Source organism: Mytilus trossulus, chromosome 9 (assembly GCF_036588685.1).
Source record: "Mytilus trossulus isolate FHL-02 chromosome 9, PNRI_Mtr1.1.1.hap1, whole genome shotgun sequence".
Lineage (NCBI taxonomy): Eukaryota > Metazoa > Mollusca > Bivalvia > Mytilida > Mytilidae > Mytilus > Mytilus trossulus.
Genome location: NC_086381.1, coordinates 54215178 through 54233512, shown reverse-complemented (window position 1 = coordinate 54233512; position 18335 = coordinate 54215178). Strand labels below are relative to the sequence as shown.

The window sequence follows — 18335 nt, the reverse complement described above, 5'->3', positions numbered from 1 at the left end:
AACCTATTATTGCTTGCATCTACTCCATTTTAACTTTTGTGTATAGTTGTCTCATTTGCAATCATATCATATCTACGTATGTGTACACATGTATATACTTGACTTGACCTTACATATTTTATGGTTGTTCATTCATTTAAAGAAATCTTTTTTCGTAAAAACCAAAACAAATATAAATATTCAAAAAAATAAGAAAAACGAAATGGTCTTAAAAATGCAAAATTAGAAAATGTTTCAATGGTTTGTTTAGGTTCAAGTCAATCCATAACAAATATGAATCTGCACTCGTACAAAGTGAAACGTTTAAAAACTGATCAGCATTTTAGAACATAAACAATTTATATTCAGTGTCATTATGTGGTTTATACATCGCATATGCAACTTTTAGTACTTACATGTATGAAACCCTCACTTATATCAAATTTGTGTCATCACTGCAATCAAAACAAGATCAATTTGAAAAAGAAATGAAATCCTAATATCGAAAGCGGAAATGTTTTGAAATTTTAATAATTTTCGAAACAAACCGATTTTATTCTGATGTTGGAGGTTCTCTTATTTATCATAACCAATTAATCGGTCTTGAAAATATATCGGTCGATATTAAACATGATTATTTATTGGGGTTAGTTCACATGAGATTCAAAGAGAAGCGTATGTTTTTAATGGCATAAATTCTAAAACTCTAAGTATTAAATTTCATATTTATACAATTGCAGGTCTTTTCATGCATTGGAGTATTGTCTGTGATTTCGTACCACAATTTTTGTAAATTACGAAAACAACAGAAAACGTTGGGTGAATTAAAAAAAGAACAAGAAGATGTACGGAAAAGAAATCAAGACGGAGTATACGTATTGGCTGAATTGGCAAAAAAAGAAAAAAAACTGTTAACTGGATTAATTGAAAAAGGGAAGGAAACATTGATTGAAGAGCACAAGAAGTTGGAAAAAGATATACAAAAACAAATGGAGACGTTGAAGGAATTGAAAGGAAAACAAGAGAAAGCCATTGGTGAATCGGGAGAACAAGAGAAAGAAATATTAATGGAATTTATAGGAAAAGAGAAGGAACAGTTTACTAAATTGATGGGAGAATCGTTAGATAACCTTATAAGAAAGCATGGACATGGATTGGAAACTCAACAAGAGAAACTATTGACTGAATTGATAGAAAACCAAAGGAAAGCACTAGATGAATTTGGACAACTCGAGAAAGATAAGTTAACGGAATGTATAAAACAAGAGAAGGAAACAATTATTGATTTGATTGCAGAAGAGCAAAACAAATGTAAAGAATTATTGGCTGATTTAAAAAAGAAGCAGGGAAATGAACTGACAATAAGACAAGAAAAAATACTGGCTGAATTGAAAAGAAAACAAGAGAATAACATGGCGGAATCTGAAGAACAAGAGAAAACAAAGTTAACGGAATTTATAGGAAAAGAGAAAGTAAAATTTACTGATGTGATTGGAGAAGAGCAAAACAAACTTAAGGAATTATTGGCTGGATTTAACAGGGATCAAGCAAATGAAATGAAAAAACAAGAGAAAATATTCGCTGAATTGATAGGGAAACAAAAGAATACCATAGCCGAAATGACAGAACAAGAGCAGAATCATTTAACAGAATTTACAGGAAAAGAGAAGGAGAAGTTGGCTGCACTGATTGAAAAAGAGCAAAACGATTGTAAGACATCGTTAGCCCAACTTACAAGAGAGCACGAACATGACTTGATTAAAGAACAAGAGAAACTGTTGGCAGACTTGATAAGAAAACAAGAGACAAGTATGGATGAATCGGCGAAACAAGAAAAGAGGAAGTTAATGGAATTTATAGGAAAAGAGAAGGAAAAATTTACTAAATTGACTGAAGAAGACCACAACAAATTTAGGGAATCGTTAGACAACTTTAAAAGAGAGCAGGAAAAAGAATTGAATGCAAAACAAGAGATAACCATAGCTAAAGTGACCGAAAAAGAAAAGAACAATATAGCGGAATTAATAGGAACAGAGAAGAAAATATGGAAACAAATGATTGAAGAAGAGCACAAAACATTTAAGGAATCGTTAGATAAACTTAAAAGGGAGCAAGAAAATGAACTGAAAACAAAAGTAAAGGAAATGTTGGCTGAATTTAAAGGAAAACAGGAGAAAACGATAGCTGAATTAACAAAACAAGAGAAGGACAAGTTAACGGAATTAATAGAAAACGAAATAACTAAAATTACCAAATTAAACAGAGAAGAGCAACACAATTGTATTGTATGCATACAAAAAGAGAAGGAAACTTTGGCTGAGCAAAATACAAACACAGGCGAAATGAAAAAACATCAAGACGAAACGGAAATGAAGAAATTGATTGAGTGGAAAAAAAACCAAGAAGACATGTTTTCTAAATTAAAAACACAACAAGAAGAAACATTGAAAAAGTTGGTTGAAGAACAAAAAAATACGGAAACTGAATTCAGTGAAAAACAGAGGAAAAGTCTAATTGAAATTATCGAAGAGCAGAATAGAATTAAAGGAAGTACAAAGGAAGAATTAGACGCTTTGAAAGGGAACTGGAATCAGCTCAAATCGTTTGTGAACAACCAATTGCCATCTTCTTGAATTACTTATTAATAATAACTTTACATTGTGCGTTATAAAACAAAAAACATATCAATCACTCGATTGGTTAATATACCTGAATGAAGGAACAGGTAACGAAATACATATTTTAATAGTAATTTTGAAGAGTTATAGCCTGCTTAGAATTAATACATTATGTTGATTTTTTAAAACAAAACTTCGTGTTTGATAGTTGATGCAAGGTGTGTGAAACATATATATATACGTTTTAATGCATTTATTTGACTACCAAAAACATAAAGAATTATACCAAAGGGATTTTAATACTTATTTGACGAAAATAAACTAACGACACATATACATATCAACTTATAACATGTTATAACATGTGATATTGCAAAGAAAGAATCTGTTATCGTCATATTTATTCTATACATATTTAGAAAAAAATCCTCAATAAAATAAATAGAAAACTTGTTATCAGGTGTTCCAGGTTTATCGTTTAAAACGTCAGACGCGCGTTTCGTCGAGACTCATCAGTGACGCTCATATAAAAATAGTTAGAAATCAATAAAGGATAAAGTTGATGAGCATCGCGCATGTTGAGGACATACAATTCCAAAAAGGTTGTACACAATTAATTTATAAACATACATACAATTGATATTCATGTCATAACCGTAGTGCTGTCTACTACGTCAAACAGTAGTGGCATACACCCAGTGGTGTAAATAGGTATCAAATATACCAAGCTTAGAATGGGGTACGCCAGACGTGCGTTTCGTCTACACAAGACTCACCATTGACGCTCTGATCATTATAGTTAGAAATGAAGTATACAGTTGAAGAACATTTGAGAACCCAGATTTCCCAAAAATTGGGCAAAACACCGCTTAGGTTAATATGCTTGGGGAAGAAAATCTGAAAAAAATGGTATACTTCATACTTTTGTAAACGTTTACAATAAATTGATCAGAAATGAGAAAAGTAAGGATACAATGTAAATGTTCTAATATCTATATTGTCGTTTGATAGTTATGTTATTGAGAACATATTCAAACGACTACCCAATTCAAAGTGTGAGTTTTATATAGATTGTACCACTGCATCGCTCCACCCATGACAGTATCAGCATTATAACTGTCCTGTGTGGATACATATCGTATCAAACGATATTTGGTGGTGAAATCTGTTTCTCTAATGATTTTTAAAGAATATGCGGCCAAACATATTCCTTTTATTAAATGTTAAGCAAAAAGATGTTTTTTAAGGTAGCGTCTCATTTTGTCATTTTGTCACTATAGGTAATTCAGAAGAAAAGCAAGAACATTCGTCGTCTTAATCAATTTTTGAATTATGAAGAATCAAATCAAACGAACCACACGTTGATTAAATATAAATAATCAACATGGCAGGATATTGACAAATCGTGTCAGGATTAGGGCAATTCATGTTCATTCACATTTCAACAGTTTATGACAGAAAATCAGGCATTGTTTCATTCCAGCAACCACTAATTAAAGGATTTCAAACAAAATTTATTTATAATATTCTTACCTAATCAGATTGTTTGATTTGTGTAACACAACACAACTGTCGAAAGTCTTGCTCTGCTGTACAGATGATCACCAAGCACTACACATGCTACACAACTAAACTTTATGAGCAAATATTGATCGCAAAAAATACGAATACCCAAATGCATAACTAAATTTTTTCCTCAAAATTGGGTTCGTTTATCAATTGGCGTCACGCCTAAAGAGATGCTTTCAATTGTACAATTAAGATTTTAAAAGGAATTTGTCGCACTATTCCGAAAGTGGCTTCATCTGAAGTATATATTACATGATAGAGGATTCGGATAGCAAATGTATGCTTATAAGATGTAATTAAAATGGGTGGAGAATGTGCGTCTTCGAAAAAACGAAAACGACCAAAGATAATCAAAAGTATACAAAACAAAACAAATGTGCTCCGGAATGTTAAGCATACCTCATTTTATATATCCGGAATGAGTTGGCTATAATTATCAGTATCATTCGGTTAATAATATCTAAAGAAAGGACCACGAGCTTGTATGACAGTTGGAACAGTGTGATGGCGTCAAAACATTTTTCAAAGGGACGATTTCAATTTTACACTTTACAACTTTGGGTTTAAAATCGTTCTTGACAGCACCAACCCTATATGAAATACATCATGATACCAAATACACATTCTAGAATATGGTATTAACTTGAAGAGGTAAACTCTATATCAAGGGCTAAAAAGCTGTTACAAAGAAATTAAAAGGTTACAATTTGAAAACTGAAATCATCGCTTTTCTCGTAAATTATTCTGTAAATCGCCGTAAATTTCCGTGATGTTAAAAAGCCCTAGCTGTATACGTTATATATTTGGTTTCGTGATCGACGAGGCAGGCGCAATTAACGTTGTTACCAAACTTTGAATAAACCACTTGGATGACATAATCCAACAATCGGGATAGGAACTTTATACAATGAAAGCATTTTTTCTCATTCTTCCAAAGAATCAGCTGTATAAAATTATGCCTCATTTATGCAGTGGGATACATGGACACGAAGTGGATCTCGATTTGTTCTTTTAGGAAATACAGAATTATTTTTTAAATATAACAGCCGTAACAAATCAGTTATCACCCAATTAATCAGGTCTTCAGTATTTTTGTGATTTTACTTCATACTGCCTGCACTGTCGTCGCCGTATCGGCAACTGCCTCACCTAGATTTATTGGCGTCCGTTGCTGTCTATGCCTTCTTGTCCGTCTTCTTCACTCACTTCAAGCTCCGTCACAGCTATAAACCTTTCTCTCTGAGCTCTAACCACCTTGCCCACTAATCCAACTACTTCGTTTCCATATAGCTATTTTAGATGTATGATTTTACTGAGACCTTCTGTGAACTACTAAATCTAACCAAATAAACGGAGAATGTGTTCATGGGACACAGATAATAGCCCAGCTTAAAAACATATAGCTTGTATAACGTTATAAAGAGTCATTACCCAAGAACGGTAAATGTGACGTAACCCAAATTCGCAATTGATATGTGTTTGGTGGTAATAACGTTTCATAAAATCTGTTTGAGGCAAAATAAAAGTATAGAACGGAAATCCATCAATCTGTTGGGATGTACATTCCTATTTATGGACAGACAAGGGTAAGCCTTAATGTCCCCCGCCCCCGCTGCACCGGGTCATATAAAATTGCAAACATTTTTATACTGAAATTGTACATACACGACCAATTCCCGACTATCCCTACAATCCCTATACGAGGAAGTCGACCTGGTCTGGTCGAGATCAGGCTGAGATCGAGTATAGTTGCTTTGGTCCAAGTAGTCGAGTAAAGATCATGCCGAGATCGTGAATTGGTCGGAATCATCGAATATGTATTAAATTAATGGTCGGGTATGAGTCGTGATGGAGTCGTGATTGAGTCGTGAATTGTCGAGTTTAGGTCTCGTACAGTCGGATAGCAGTCGGATAGAAGTCGTAAACATGCCCGATTAAGAATTTTATTACGCTTGGTCGTGAAAATTTTGACCATTGGGACAATTGAGTTGATATGATCGGCATTGTAAACCTAGCTTAAAGAAATTAAAACGTGTTAGATTAGATCAAACGCAGTCGTCCTTGCATGCAATTTTTCAAACTTTAACCTTGAAACGTTTACTTGGTATAAGTTGTGTAAATAGAATACCTTAATATATATTAAAAAGAAAAAGTGGTATGATTGCCAATGACACATAAATTATAGGTTAACGAACGACTTTCAAAAATGAGTTCAAATCACATAAAAGTAGTCTTTTAAAGGCCCCTAAATCACAAATGTAAAACAACTCAAAAGGAAAAACTGACGACATAACTGATGTACATAAAATTTAACAAAAGGCACATACACAGCAACAGGAACAACCTACGAATTACAGGCAGCTGACTTAGAAGTGGCACAAACTTATGGAATATGGCGGTATTAAACATGTCAGTGGAATCCCAACCCACTCCTAACCTAGGATGGTGATGTAACATCACAACATATGAAAGAACTATAAACAAAAACAGTTGAAAAATGCTTAACTAATCAGATTATAAAAATAGAAATACATCTAACAAAAAAACACACGTTGTCGGCTACTCGTGCTACGGAACTACAAAGAACATTAAGATCTAAGACTAAATAATCAATAGATACTCACGAATGGTTGTTTTATTATCATTAAATGATCTATGTTTAATCGCACAACTTTATATATATAGATGTAATACCACTTTTGGTTTTCCCTTGTTCGTCTTTGTTAGATTTTACTTTTCAAAAAGTTTAATTTGTTCCAAATAAAAAAAAAAAGCTTCGCATGAGTAAAGTTTTATCCTTTTTAATTGCATGTCTTTCTTTACATCAATGTAAAACTGGAGATGCACATTGGTAACACATGTGTATAATTTTGTTCGACAATACTGCAGTTTTATATGACAAAGGATATGTGTAAATATAACATTGGTTGCAATGAATTACATTGATTTCCCAGTTAAATAAAAACCGATAATTTCTCATGTGAAATAAACGTGGTTATTTCACTCTCTGACGTCATACAACAATAGTCTTAAGTGTATCAGTATACTTCTTTAATAGTATATTATGAAGGGATAGTTTAATGATGCTACGGCTTGCTTCACGACTCGGTTAACATTTCCATATGTCTTTTCAAGCAGAAAGCATGTGTTAACGTCTTAGATACAACGACAATTAAAAAGCTTATCTATTATATATCAATTTGCTTTTACTCTCATAATCTGATATTGCATCAAGGGTGGTACTAATGCCGTATTACAAAATGTAATCTTTGTTTTTCCTAACCAAAAATAAATCGTTTTTGGGCTTGGAAACGAAATCAAGAATACGAACAGCATTAGTGTTCAAAATTATTTATATAGTGACATCTTATGTTGTTTTGTTACACTACTATCAAATATTCGAATTATGCTTATCGCCGTCAGATTATGAATGCCTGTCATTAGACTTGAACCTAAGATAGTGCTTAACGTTGTTTGCTGTCTGTTATATGTATGTCCGTTCATAATTTTATCATATATCAGGCCAAATCTTTCGTTATAATATTACTTTTTAAATATTACTTAATGATATGTTTGGTTGTCTCTTGTTGAGTGCCTTATAGTAACCTTAACAACTGCCCAACTTTGGTTTTTCTATGATGGATGGTAGTTTTTTTTCGAATCGTACTATATTTCCTAATTTTTATAGAACCAAAAACAAATTACTGTGGATGCAGTGATATTTTTTTAACTTTTCAAATATGTTAATTAAATCTCGAAGGTAAACATTATCATTATAAGTACTGCATAACATACTACACTTTAAAGGTACACTGTACACTTTTTGTTCAAATTATCTGATAATATTCATTTAAACAATCATTTTATCAAATTAAATAGTTGAAACGATTCCTCGTTTGTTTTAATAGGTCAGTAAAAAGTACATGCAATTCATAATTCCTTCTATTGATTTATCAAATAAATCGTTGGAAAACGATCAGGAATTAACAAAAGCTAAAAAACAAAATGAAATTCAAGGTTATTAAGGGGAACATTTTTTTAAGAACTACTTAGTATGCAACTGATTAACATTTATTTGTGGTCCATTGCGCAAGGAAGAAGATATATATCTATATGATTTTCACGATTATAGAACATATATAGTAAAATACTTACTTGAACCGTTGAAAACATGTTTTGTATTTGTAAAAAGTCAATCCGCTTTTGAAGAAAAAGTTTGTGTTCTTATTAAAACCGTGTTGATGTCGGCCTTAGAAAAGTACTAGAAATGCGTTTTAGATGTATGCATATTTGTAATGGCAAATTAATCATAGGTATAATTAATAACTGTATACAATTGCGTCCAACTTACTTTTCATGAAAAAGTGTTAGGAAAGATGTATTGTCTGATATGTTACCGGAGGGCTCACGTGTCAGTGGGATATTCAAATCTATAGTGAATACTTGTTACAGACCGCTTTATTGGCGGTGATACATCGTACTCCCTTGTTCTTCATTGTTGAACAAAACTAAAAAGGCTTTGCCTTGTAGTCAGGCTAAAAGCTCGTTAGAAAACGAGAATCAAAAACATTTTATTATTTTACAGATATTTTTTTTAAATTAATTATGTTAAAATATTAGAAATCAGGAAATATTAATATTGAATAGTTGTTTTCCTTATTATTTTTATGATATTTAAGACTCTGCTCTGATATAATTTAGTATATTCATTTTAAACGATTTTTCTGGGGACAACAAATGTCGTTTATTGAAAACCCAAAAAAACATGACAAACGACCAGTTGCTATTTAAAAAAAGTTTCGACAATTTTTTTTCTCAGTCTATTAAGAGTGAAATTTGCACTTGATTTACAAAAACTAAAAGGATAACTGTAATTTCGCGTCCTTCTAAAATGTACATTCAAAAACAGCGGAGATTACACGAAGCGTATTTTGGAATTTCAATCGGAATCACATTTATGTGGTCCGAACACGGGTTTTAAATTTTATAAGGGTGATTAAATATCCGATCAACACAGGTAAACAAAAGGTGACTGAATGTGACATTAAAAAAGACGGTTTTATATAACTCTTCTACGCCAACATGAGCGTGATAGAGCATTGGAATTGGTACAAGCAGGTATGCGCCATATTAACGTTGCAAACAACTTTTGTGTTCCTACATTGACAATAACAAGATTAATGAGTCGTTTAATAGACTCAAATGACAGACAACGTATTGGACGTCCAAGAATAACGACGTTACGTCAAATAAAGGCAACAGTAGTATACTGCTGTTACTTACGAATAAGATTCACTCATCGCAGGGATCGGTTTTTGAAAGCTACAATTACCGCATGGCAAACACATGGGAGGCATAATCCAAGGATATCCGCCCAAAATGTACGTAATAGGCTACAAGAGGCTGGTTTGCGTTGTCGTCGTCCAATAGTAGGAGCCATTATAAATCAGCGTTATCGAACTGCACGCCTACGTTGTGCAATTGATCGTTATTTATAACCGTGTAAGGTGGCAAAATGTAATCTTTAGTGATGAGTCCAGATTTCGTTTACGTAGAAGTGATGGCAGAATGAGAGTGTACAGACGTCAAAATGAACGTTATGCAGACGCATTTGTGCATAAATGTGATCGTTTTAGTGGTGGTAATGTGCTGGTTTAGCAGGAATCACGCATTGAGGACGCACTGACTTGAAATGCATAAGGTATAAAACCATTAATCCATAGCCCCATTGCTTTCCGTGTTAAATTCGACAATTTCAAGCATTGATGGTTACTTTGTGTTAAGTTCAAATAAAGTGGCAGTTATTTTATGTCAAACTGTACCTTTTCTTGACTTGTGCTGAAAGAATCAACATACCGTTAATTGCATATAAGGGCGTATTGGTTCTTCGAAGTTTGATAGTACAAAAACAGGAACTTCTGATCTGAACAACAGGCAAAATGTGCCCTATATTAAAATTTCATATAGTTTTTTATATTATTCAAGTAAAACTTTCAACGTTCTGCAGTGATACCAAGTTCCCAAGCTTTCATTTGATATAAAAACTACATTTGTAACCAAATATTCCAACTATTGACAAAGATATAGCTATGCGTAGGAACTATTTTGTTTAACATATGTACTACTTTCTTGTATGTACAAACTATGTATATTTAGTAATAGTTTGTTTTCCGATGTCGAAAAGCCGGCGAATTCCTTTTTTTTTTTGTCTATTATTTAAGTTATTAAAAATCTTTCTTAAACATACATTGTTCCATGTTCAGCCTTGTGTGGGTAAGTTAAAAAGAACATGACAAAATAGAAATATAATTTTTAGAACTGTAATGCACCTTAACAGTTTTTATTCAACGGCATTCGTATCTTTTTATACACAAGATTTAAAATCAAAAGATTTGTAATCCAAACGTACACTTTTAATACCAGTCAAATAAGTAGTGTTTTGTCATAGAATTCGTGTCTCAATGGTTTCCATTGCTCCAATGACATGACTAACAACACCAGTAGTTACTCATATGTTTTATCCATCGGAATATATTGGAATCCGTAATTAATAAACTACAGATAATGCACGAGTACCAAATCTAGAATATATGACGAACGTGATGGTTTTAATTTCAAAATTATCCATTTTAATCACCTAATTAGCATTGAACCATCTTTAATTGACTACGGGATATACAACTCAAGCTCATTATTTATCCAAAAGATTGCAGCTGCTATGTAGACTATTTTAAAACTTCATCACTGTCTCTGCAGAAAGCAGATGAATCAGGGTTATGTCAAATAATGTCCCGTAATTTTTCCAAATAAGTTTTGTGAATATTCCTTACATATAACAATGAATAATAAAGAATCATTCTGATTAATTGCTGTTAGATATATACTTGATAAATTTTGTCTAACGTTGTTTCTTATTATTATTTCGTGTTATTGTTTTTTTTTTTTTTTCGTCTTTGCAAATCATCAGCTCTGATTGATTTTTCTATTTTTAGAAAATATCCTTCTGGCTTGGTTCGGTACTTATGCATGAAGCCAAAATATTGCAGTGCTGAGGTAACTTTAATATTTTTGTCTTTTATTTATACTTAATATGTGCTTAGTCTATACATAATTTTTTACATTTCTATTTGTTTTCATAGTGATCTAGTGAACTGTGTGATAAATATATTAGGGTGTATCAAAATGTTTGCAGTTTACCCACCGTATACCCACATTCAGAAACAGAGCCCTCCTCAAACTTGAAACTGGAAAACTTTATATCAAATGCATCAGGAAAGAAGCGAATAGTTTCTAGGAATAAAAATGTTTTTCGTATTCATAAACCATATAGTGTCCCCTTGTCTTGTGTTGCAATAGCAGGTATTTATAATTTAAATATAGATAGTTTCAAACTCGCGTGTTTACGTGTCAATTTAAGGTGTTAAAATATCGACAAGGACGTCTGACTGAAATAAAACACTACAATTCATAATAAAATCAATAATTCGCTGTTATGATATCTTCAGTCTCACTGATGGCTAACGATTTGGAATTTCATAAGCACACGAAGTGTGCGAAATGGAATTCTAATTTTATGAATAACCGAAACAAGATATGAAAGTGTTATCTCTTGCTGCGCACGGAGCCTGACTAGCCAATCCCAAAGATAATGCATGTTCCACGTGCATTTCCTCATTCTCTTACTGAGCGTCCAGTGAAGAGAAAAAAGAAATTTGACTGCAAAATCTAAACAAATGCCTAACGAAAATTAATCAGAAATAAAATTCCGGAAACAACTGACAATTAACCCCTTGGAAGAAAATGAACATGTCCTTTGGTGGATAATTGTCTCATATATATTATACCACATTTCTCAAATATGTACATGTAATTCTTGTCGATTTTTTAAACCTGTTAACATTTGTGTATTTCTTTTATTTTTGTGTCATCTATTTTAGAACACTTAAATACATAAATACTCTAAACAAAGAAAAACAATGAATATTATTTATTTTTATAATATTGGTCCAAACTTGGTCATCAATCTATCATCATCTTTCTTGGTCCCTACTTCTTGGACTGTTTGGAACTCATCCCTGCTTCCTGGTTCTACTTCCCAGATCTGCAAAATACAGAGATAGAATGTAAGACGTGAATAGTGAGTATATCTAGTAAATAAAATTGAATAACCGATAAAAATGAAAGTGATTAAAGGCGAGGGAGGGAGGGAACACTTTCATATATTGTTTCGGTTATTCATAAAATTAGAATTCCATTTCATATCATAACCTCAACAAGATATTCCAGTGTTAGTTCAAAGCTTACCTAGTAAGTACTGCTTGTTGAAAATTATTAGAAATTACAGGTTTACAGTAAAATCTCATAAAAGTAGACTCATTAGTCCATTTTGCCTGATCTATTACATCTTGGGTAGATAATCCAACTCGTTTTGCCTTTGAAGTAGAGGCTGAACGTGTTGAATGACCAGTAAAAAGGGATGAGAAACCAGATTTTTTTATTGTCTCTTGTAACCATCTTGCGTCTGATGAAGGAACTATATGATGATGAGGTTTAACAATACTCAAAAGTAGCCACGATCTGTCAATATTATCTCCTTGTTATCTCCATGATTGGGTGCGAGACATATAGTCATTAATGCAAGTAACAACACATAAACTCTTTTCATTAAGGAAAGAGTTGAAAGCTATTGATTTAGTTTTTGAACCAGGACGACAAGTTTTGGTTAGTTTTGGTAACTCAAACAGTACTTGTAAACCTTGTTGTTTCATATATTTACAATTTAACATGCCTATTTCAGATGCTCTACCAGCTGAAGATAGAGCCAACAACATCACTAACTTCCATGAAAGGTGTTTAATGTCTAAAGCTTTATTTGGACCCCATGATACAATTTCATTCAAGACAATATCAACATCCCAAGAAAACTCATATTTTGACGTTGGTGTCCTTTCATTGAAAATGGCTCTCATACGTCGAATAATAAGAGGATGTTTTCCTACTTGTAAACTATCAATTAATGGATGGTTCTTTGAAATTGCAGACCTATAAGTATTTATTGTTCTATATTGTAAACCATCTTTGAACAATTTTGTCAGAAATTCAATTATAGTGGCCAAAGAGGCCTGAAAAGGATTAACTGATTGTTCACCACACCAGCTGACCCATTTTCCCCAGGAGCTCTTGTAAGAAAGTTGGGTTCCTGGTCTCCATGCTTTTTTATGCAACTCTGCAGCTGCTTTTGATAGTCCCTCCGTAGTACTTCGTCCCCTGAAATTTTCCATGCCACAAAATTGAGAGACCCTGTTTGAATCAGTGGGTGTGGTTCCCTTTGGGGTGACATCAAAAGATTTGGAAATATTGGTATTTTTTTGGGATCTTGTATTAACATTTCCAATAACATTGGATACCATGGTTGTGCTTGCCATGCAGGGGCTATTACTAATAATGTTGCCTTGTCCTTCCTGGCTTTGGAAAGACAACGACCTATCATTGAAAAAGGGGGGAAGACATAACCCTTTATTGTTGTCCATGGCATCAGAAATGCGTCTATCGCATGACTGATTGGATCTGGTTTCCAACTCACAAATTTTTTCAGTTTGAAATTTAGACGTGAGGCAAACAAATCTATCTCTAGGGGACCTGTTTGGTCTTGAACTTGTTGAAAAATATTTTGATCTAGACTCCAATCGCTGGAGTCGTTTATATTTCTTGAGTGCCAGTCTGCTATAAGATTTTCTTTCCCTGGAAGGTGCTCTGCAGTGAGACTTATCTTCCTTTCCTGACACCAGTTCCACATGTTTTTCATTATTTGATTTAAATCTTTTGATGTTGTGCCCCCATTCTGTTTATGTATGATATTGCTGAAGTATTGTCTATTCTTAAATGAATGGCCAAATTGAGCCTTTCTTTTGCGAATGTTTGCACTGCAAGAAAAGCTGCCAAAAGTTCTTTTGCATTGATGTGGAAATTTGTTTCTTGCTTTCCCCATATGCCACCTGTACTTTCGTCTTGAAAAGAAGCCCCCAGCCTAAATTTGAGGCGTCTGATGTGATCACAATATCTGGACAAGGCGTTATTATTGCCTTTCCGTTGAACTCTTCTATTTTTGTTACCCACCAAATTAATTCGTCTCTTGCTGTTTGCGAGAGAATTATTTTTTGTTCGTAGGACTTTCCCTTCAATAGACCCTTTATTTGATCCATTTGAAGAAAACGACTTTGTAAATTTGCTGGAAATATTGCTTGCATAGAGGACGACAGCTTTCCTGTCAACTGTGCTAATTGCCTTACTGTTACAATGTGTGCACTTAACATTTCTCTGCATTTTGTTTTTATCTGAGATACTTTTTCGCTTGGTAGATAGAACATCATTTCTACTGAATTTATCTGAAAACCCAGTAACTCTATCTTTTGAGTTGGATTTAAGCATGATTTTTTCCAATTTATCAGAAATCCTAATTTTTGGAGAAGAAATAATGTTGAATTTCTGTGAATTTCCAGTTTTGGGGGGTTTTCTGCCATGAGGAGTATGTCGTCTAGATATATGATCATACGAACACCCATTCTTCGCAATATACCTATTACTGGTTTCATTATTTTGGTGAACAACCTTGGACCCTCCGCTAACCCGAAAGGTAGGGCTGTGTACTCGAACAAAGTTTCTTCCCATTTGAACCTCAGAAATTTTCTGTGGTTTTGACAGATTGACAAAACTGAATATGCCTCCTTTAGATCTATTTTTAGCATGAAATCGCCCACTTTTAGCAGGTCTTTGATCATGAACAGGCCCTCCATTTTGAAATGTTGGTACATTACATGTTGGTTTAATTGTTTTAAGTTTACAACTGGCCTTTGACCCCCATCTTTTTTGGGTACTAGGAACCAATTGCTTAGGAATTAATCCTTGCATGGTTTTACTGGTACAATGACCTCTTTTGTCAACATTTCTTTGACCTCTGTTGACATCAGATGTTTTTCTTTTTGATTTAGTACGGTCATTCTTGGATCTTTCAGTTGTATTGGGTGTGACTGAAAATTTATCTCCACATTTTGGATATCTTTTAGTATCTTTTTGTCTGAGGTGATTATTTCCCAGTTCTTTACAAAACGTTTTAACCTTCTTGCTATAAGAAATTGTTGTGGTAGTGTCATTAGGTTTAGACTCTCCAATGAGATTAAAATATTGTTTGTTTTGTCTAGATTTATTGTGAGACAAAGATTTGAAACAAAATTTAACGTACCTGAGTCCACCTCTTTTATTTCCTCTGTGAAAACCATTTCCACGGGAGTTGCCTCTGCCTCCTGAGTTTCTTGCTCCCTGTGAATGACTCGGAGGCCTTGACTGAAAGGGCGGTTTGTCTTGATGAGATTCCTTAGGTTCCCATCGTTGACTTTGTTGCAACTGACGAGGTGTGTCATAGTTGGTCACCTTCTTCTTGTGACTCTTTTTCTTTCCTCCGAGAGCTAATGCCATTTCGGAAGCTTCCTTCTTGGTTTTGCTCCATTCCTTCAGCTCTTCATTGAATTCGTTTCCAAACAGATGCTTGTCGTTTTTCGCTAAACATTCCTGTTTGTCTCTAAGAAGTGATCTAGCCTTCTTTGAATCTTGATTATTAATTCTTTGAAGAATTGACAAACGTCGCTGATAATTTATTGCAACATTAGATTGTCCTACCAAACAAATTGTTTTCTCTAGCAGATCAAGAATATGACGGAAGTCAACATTATCAACATGCGCCTGCGCACTAGGATCGTCACGCCCCTTATCGATTTTTGATCGAATGTCCTCAAATAACATCCATAAGTTACCAAGTGGCCCCATGGTGTCTATAAGTTTTGTCTGAATACTGACGAAAGCTTTATCCAACTGCGTATTTGTACTACGACTTTGTTATTCCATAATGGAGAAAATCAATGGATCAATAGATCTGATTGTAAAGCCCTCGTATGATGGGACGGGCATCGTGTTCAAAATTAATTCCTGTACTTTATGTGAAGGAATAAATCTATTGAAATTATCATCAAGAAATATTTCCATATCTTTAGAAAACTGGAGTCCTGTTTTTTTCCTTCTTGTGAGGATTAAAACGATGATAACTCTTGCCGTTTTTGTCATTGTGTGTTAAATTCGACACAGTTTCACTAAAGACGGACCTTACTTCTCTGTCCGAATCGGAAGTAAAGTCATCCTTCTTTGAGGATGTTTTACTTTTTCTGCCATACTTTGTGGCCTTAGATTTTTTCCTTCTATGGGAATAATCTTCGCTCTCAGACTCAGAGGAGTCAAAAGGAAAATCACGCTTGGTATAATTTGGCCGTATCCTTTTCTTCTTGTGTTTATTAGTCAAACTATTGTCACTTTGGACATATGACTGCGAACCATGCCCACGTGCTTCGTCAATGTCGGCCGTGTGGTCAACATTGAGTTCGTCGGCTAAATCACCAGACGCACTATTGTCTTCTAATGAAACCTCATCATCTTTTAACTCACTCATGACGACATTTCCATATAAAATCCGAGCGAAAAAATGAAATAAATCCCCAAATCCAGTAAAGTAATACAACAAAAGAGTTTGTTTATTAGCAGTGAACTTTTTGGAGCTCTTCACTCGACGCTAGCCAGTAAGATAATGAGGAAAGCGCGTGGAACATGCATTATCTTTGGGATTGGCTAGTCAGGCTGCGTGCGCAGCAATAGATAACACTGGAATATCTTGTTGAGGTTATGATATGAAATCTGCTAACTGTTAAATATTACAACATTTGATACACGACTAATCATACTAAGGATAGTACAAGACATTACATGCTTAAGGATGTATTCTTCTGATATTTGAGGCTCATACAGTCTGATAGAAAACTTGTTCTGAAATTATTTCCAAAAACAATGGTCAAAAGTTGAAAATAGCAATGAAGTTGATAAATATGATAATCAAACTTATTATATAATAAGTGTGTGAAACAATTGTATTTCCAATGAGTAGTTTTTTGTCATGTATAATCTCTTAAGTATAAAACCCTTGTTTTTATGTTTTTGTTATCAGTGGAATTTTGGAATGATTTTGATATGATTAGAAAGTTTTGTATATTCGGGAAGAAACTGTTGAAGGGCTCTGAAAAAAATAGCCTTTCCCGAGTTTCCTTGCCTAAAACAAAATTGTTAATATTGTCTGAATATGACCTAACAGTATATGCTCGTAGGTTAACAAAGGATGATGTTCTAATTACAAGATGATTCAAAACATTAATAAATGGAAAATTTCAATTCATCTCATGATCACAAATCCGACAATAAATTTATCAAAAGTTGAAATTGTCCACCAATGGATATATTTGGTATGATTTGGCCGTATTAAATCTTTAGTGAGATCAAATTTAGGAATTACAAGGATTTATTTGAAGTTAATTTGAAATTTAAATACTATTTGTAAATCACTGATAAAATCACAATTAGATAGTACGTTTGGTGGAATTTTCCCTAATTTCCATTTCAGCAATATGCGGAAATATCAAATATGATTTACGTTCTCAAACCTGCTGCCAAGGACTATTGAATTCTTTAAGTGGGCTGCAAATATCATACTGTGGAACAACTGTTTACGACAGCCGTTTTAACAATTATTACAAGGGAGTGTTGAATTTATTTATTGGGCTGCATATGTCATGCTGTGGGAGTATGGCGTATGACAGTTGTTTTAACACTTGTTAAAAGGGAGTGTTGAATTTTTTTAGTGGGCTTCATATATCATGCTGTGGGAGTACGGCGTATGACAGACATTTTAACGCTTGTTGCAATGGAGTGTTGAATACATTTAGTGGGCAGCAAATGTCATGCTGTGGTAGTACGGCTTATTATTCGCGCTTCAGCAATTGTTGATAAACTTTATTGTTTATTATTTCATTGTCGATTTCTAATTACTTAGATTTATGAATATTTTTGTAAACTCATATCTAAACAAACAAAAAAAGACTTTTCTTATGAAAAGCCAATCATTTTATTTTACATTTTCTTGTTTTAGAATTCAGATATAGTTTGCAATTTAACTGTACTCTTCCTAACCTAGTAAGTCTTTTTTCCCATTCAGTCACAGTAGACAGAGTTGCAACCCCAATGTTCAAAATTATAACATGATATGCCTCTGTTTGTTCCATGTACATTTATGAATAGCTA

At 33.5% G+C, this 18335-nt stretch overlaps 1 protein-coding gene and 1 pseudogene across 1 annotated transcript; one reads left to right on the top strand and one right to left on the bottom strand.

Moving 5' to 3' along the window:
• The first annotated feature begins 968 nt into the window (after positions 1–968).
• Positions 969–2823, top strand: LOC134684755 (trichohyalin-like). Its single transcript, XM_063544062.1, has 2 exons — positions 969–2264; positions 2806–2823. Exons 1-2 carry the CDS (start codon positions 969–971, stop codon positions 2821–2823), a joined length of 1314 nt encoding a protein of 437 aa, XP_063400132.1.
• A 9375-nt stretch (positions 2824–12198) lies between these two features.
• On the bottom strand, positions 12199–16219 carry LOC134683129 (uncharacterized; annotated as a pseudogene).
• Between the last annotated feature and the right edge of the window lie 2116 nt (positions 16220–18335).

Excerpts from the sequence above, each read along its gene's own strand:
- LOC134684755 (XM_063544062.1), top strand. The coding sequence starts at position 969 with ATGGAGACGTTGAAGGAATTGAAAGGAAAACAAGAGAAAGCCATTGGT.